Raw genomic sequence first — 1498 nt, 5'->3', positions numbered from 1 at the left:
TTCATCTAACAAGCAGGGCTCTTCTTACGTTGTTGTGACTTTTTTGCCTGTCCTAAAATGTTGTTCAACTGCTGCTAACTATCAGTTTTCCTTCTTAGAGCTGGATTGCCCAAACTGCAAGCAAGTTTTCAAATGTGAACACTCCTATCTTTCTCATGCCCGCTTCCTCTGCTTGCCGGAGAATAGTGCCCAGCTCTGGAGAAACGTTTCTGCCCTAAAGATGGTGAAAAGCAGGTTAGTGGAACAATCCACAAACTTTCACAGTCTAGCTAGGGACCTGGAGCTCAAAATGGCCACTTGTGAAGATGATTCCCAGGGGGAGAGGAGAATGAACTATGATGAAATGGAGAACGACCAGGGCAGGAAGCATGTGTTGCTGGAGAAAACAAATTGCCTCCATGAAGAAGAGTACAGTGGAACTAGAGATGAAGGACCTGCACAGCATATGTTAAGGGGACCTTTCTGGAAGTTCAGTACAGGGAAACAAATGGTTAAGAAGGGTGCTCTGGGGCAGAAGGAAAGTGCGTTCACTGAAGTAAGACAGATGAAGGAGAAGCTGAAAATGGAGAAAGCCAAAGAGATGGAACAAGGAAATGGAGGGGCTCACTTTGGCAAAGGCACAGTTCAGGGTTCATCAGGCAGCGCATTCTCCTTTGTGCGGCCGACCAGAGCCACTGGGGAGCCAAAGAGTGCTTTCAGCAAACCAGCCAAAGGCCTGGTGGACAGAAGAACCGCGACGGCCTCTTATCATCTGAGTGACTCAGTGAAAGACCCAGGCAAGCTGTCAGGATGTATCAGTGCCACTGGCAGCATGCTGACTTCTAAGCGCCTTGCGAGTGATTTGAATGGCTCTCCATTGCTTCAGACCAGCCTTGTTCAGAGCAATCCCTTCTCAGATACTTCAGGAATATGGCTCAGGCCGATGGCAGAGCATATGCAGGCCGCGCCCACGGCCACCTCAAGTCCTTCCTCTGCTTCCTTGACTCTGCTGCCTCCCACTTTTGCCTCCTTTGGTGTGGCAGCCCAGAACTGGTGTGCAAAATGTAACCTCTCCTTTCGTATGACATCTGACCTTGTGTTTCACATGCGCTCCCATCACAAAAAGGAGGGTGTTTCACCAGAGTTCCAAGGCAAAAGGAGGCGAGAAGAGAAACTAGCTTGTCCTGTCTGCCAGGAATATTTTCGGGAACGGCATCATTTATCTCGCCACATGACTTCTCATAATTAGGCCTGCAGCTGTTCAGTTGCAGTGTATGTAAGTGTGTGTGTGCGCGTGCACGCATGCGTCTGCATTTGTGCGTGCATACATTGAGTTGCGCTTCCATTCACTTTTCTGCTAGATTTAATTAGAACCTTCTGATAGATATTTGCAGTGATTTCTACTGTATTTTTCTGAAAAAACACCATCATTACATGAACTGCAGCCAGGTCTATTCCTGGAAATCAAAAACTGTAGATAAATTTCTAAGGAAATTAAAAGAGTGAGATAATTGATGTT

The 1498-nt window shown here is 47.1% G+C and overlaps 1 protein-coding gene across 1 annotated transcript; it reads left to right on the top strand.

The window, feature by feature from the left end:
• Window positions 1-220: 220 nt before the first annotated feature.
• ZNF488 (zinc finger protein 488) lies at window positions 221-1297 on the top strand. Its single transcript, XM_063127411.1, has one exon. The coding sequence runs from the start codon at window positions 221-223 to the stop codon at window positions 1226-1228; it is 1008 nt and encodes a 335-aa protein (XP_062983481.1). The 3' UTR covers window positions 1229-1297.
• The last annotated feature ends 201 nt before the right edge of the window (window positions 1298-1498 follow it).

Source organism: Elgaria multicarinata, chromosome 5, assembly GCF_023053635.1.
Source record: "Elgaria multicarinata webbii isolate HBS135686 ecotype San Diego chromosome 5, rElgMul1.1.pri, whole genome shotgun sequence".
NCBI classification, from domain to species: domain Eukaryota; kingdom Metazoa; phylum Chordata; class Lepidosauria; order Squamata; family Anguidae; genus Elgaria; species Elgaria multicarinata.
Note: the sequence above shows the minus strand (reverse complement) of the source record. Positions and strands in the feature narration are given on the sequence as shown.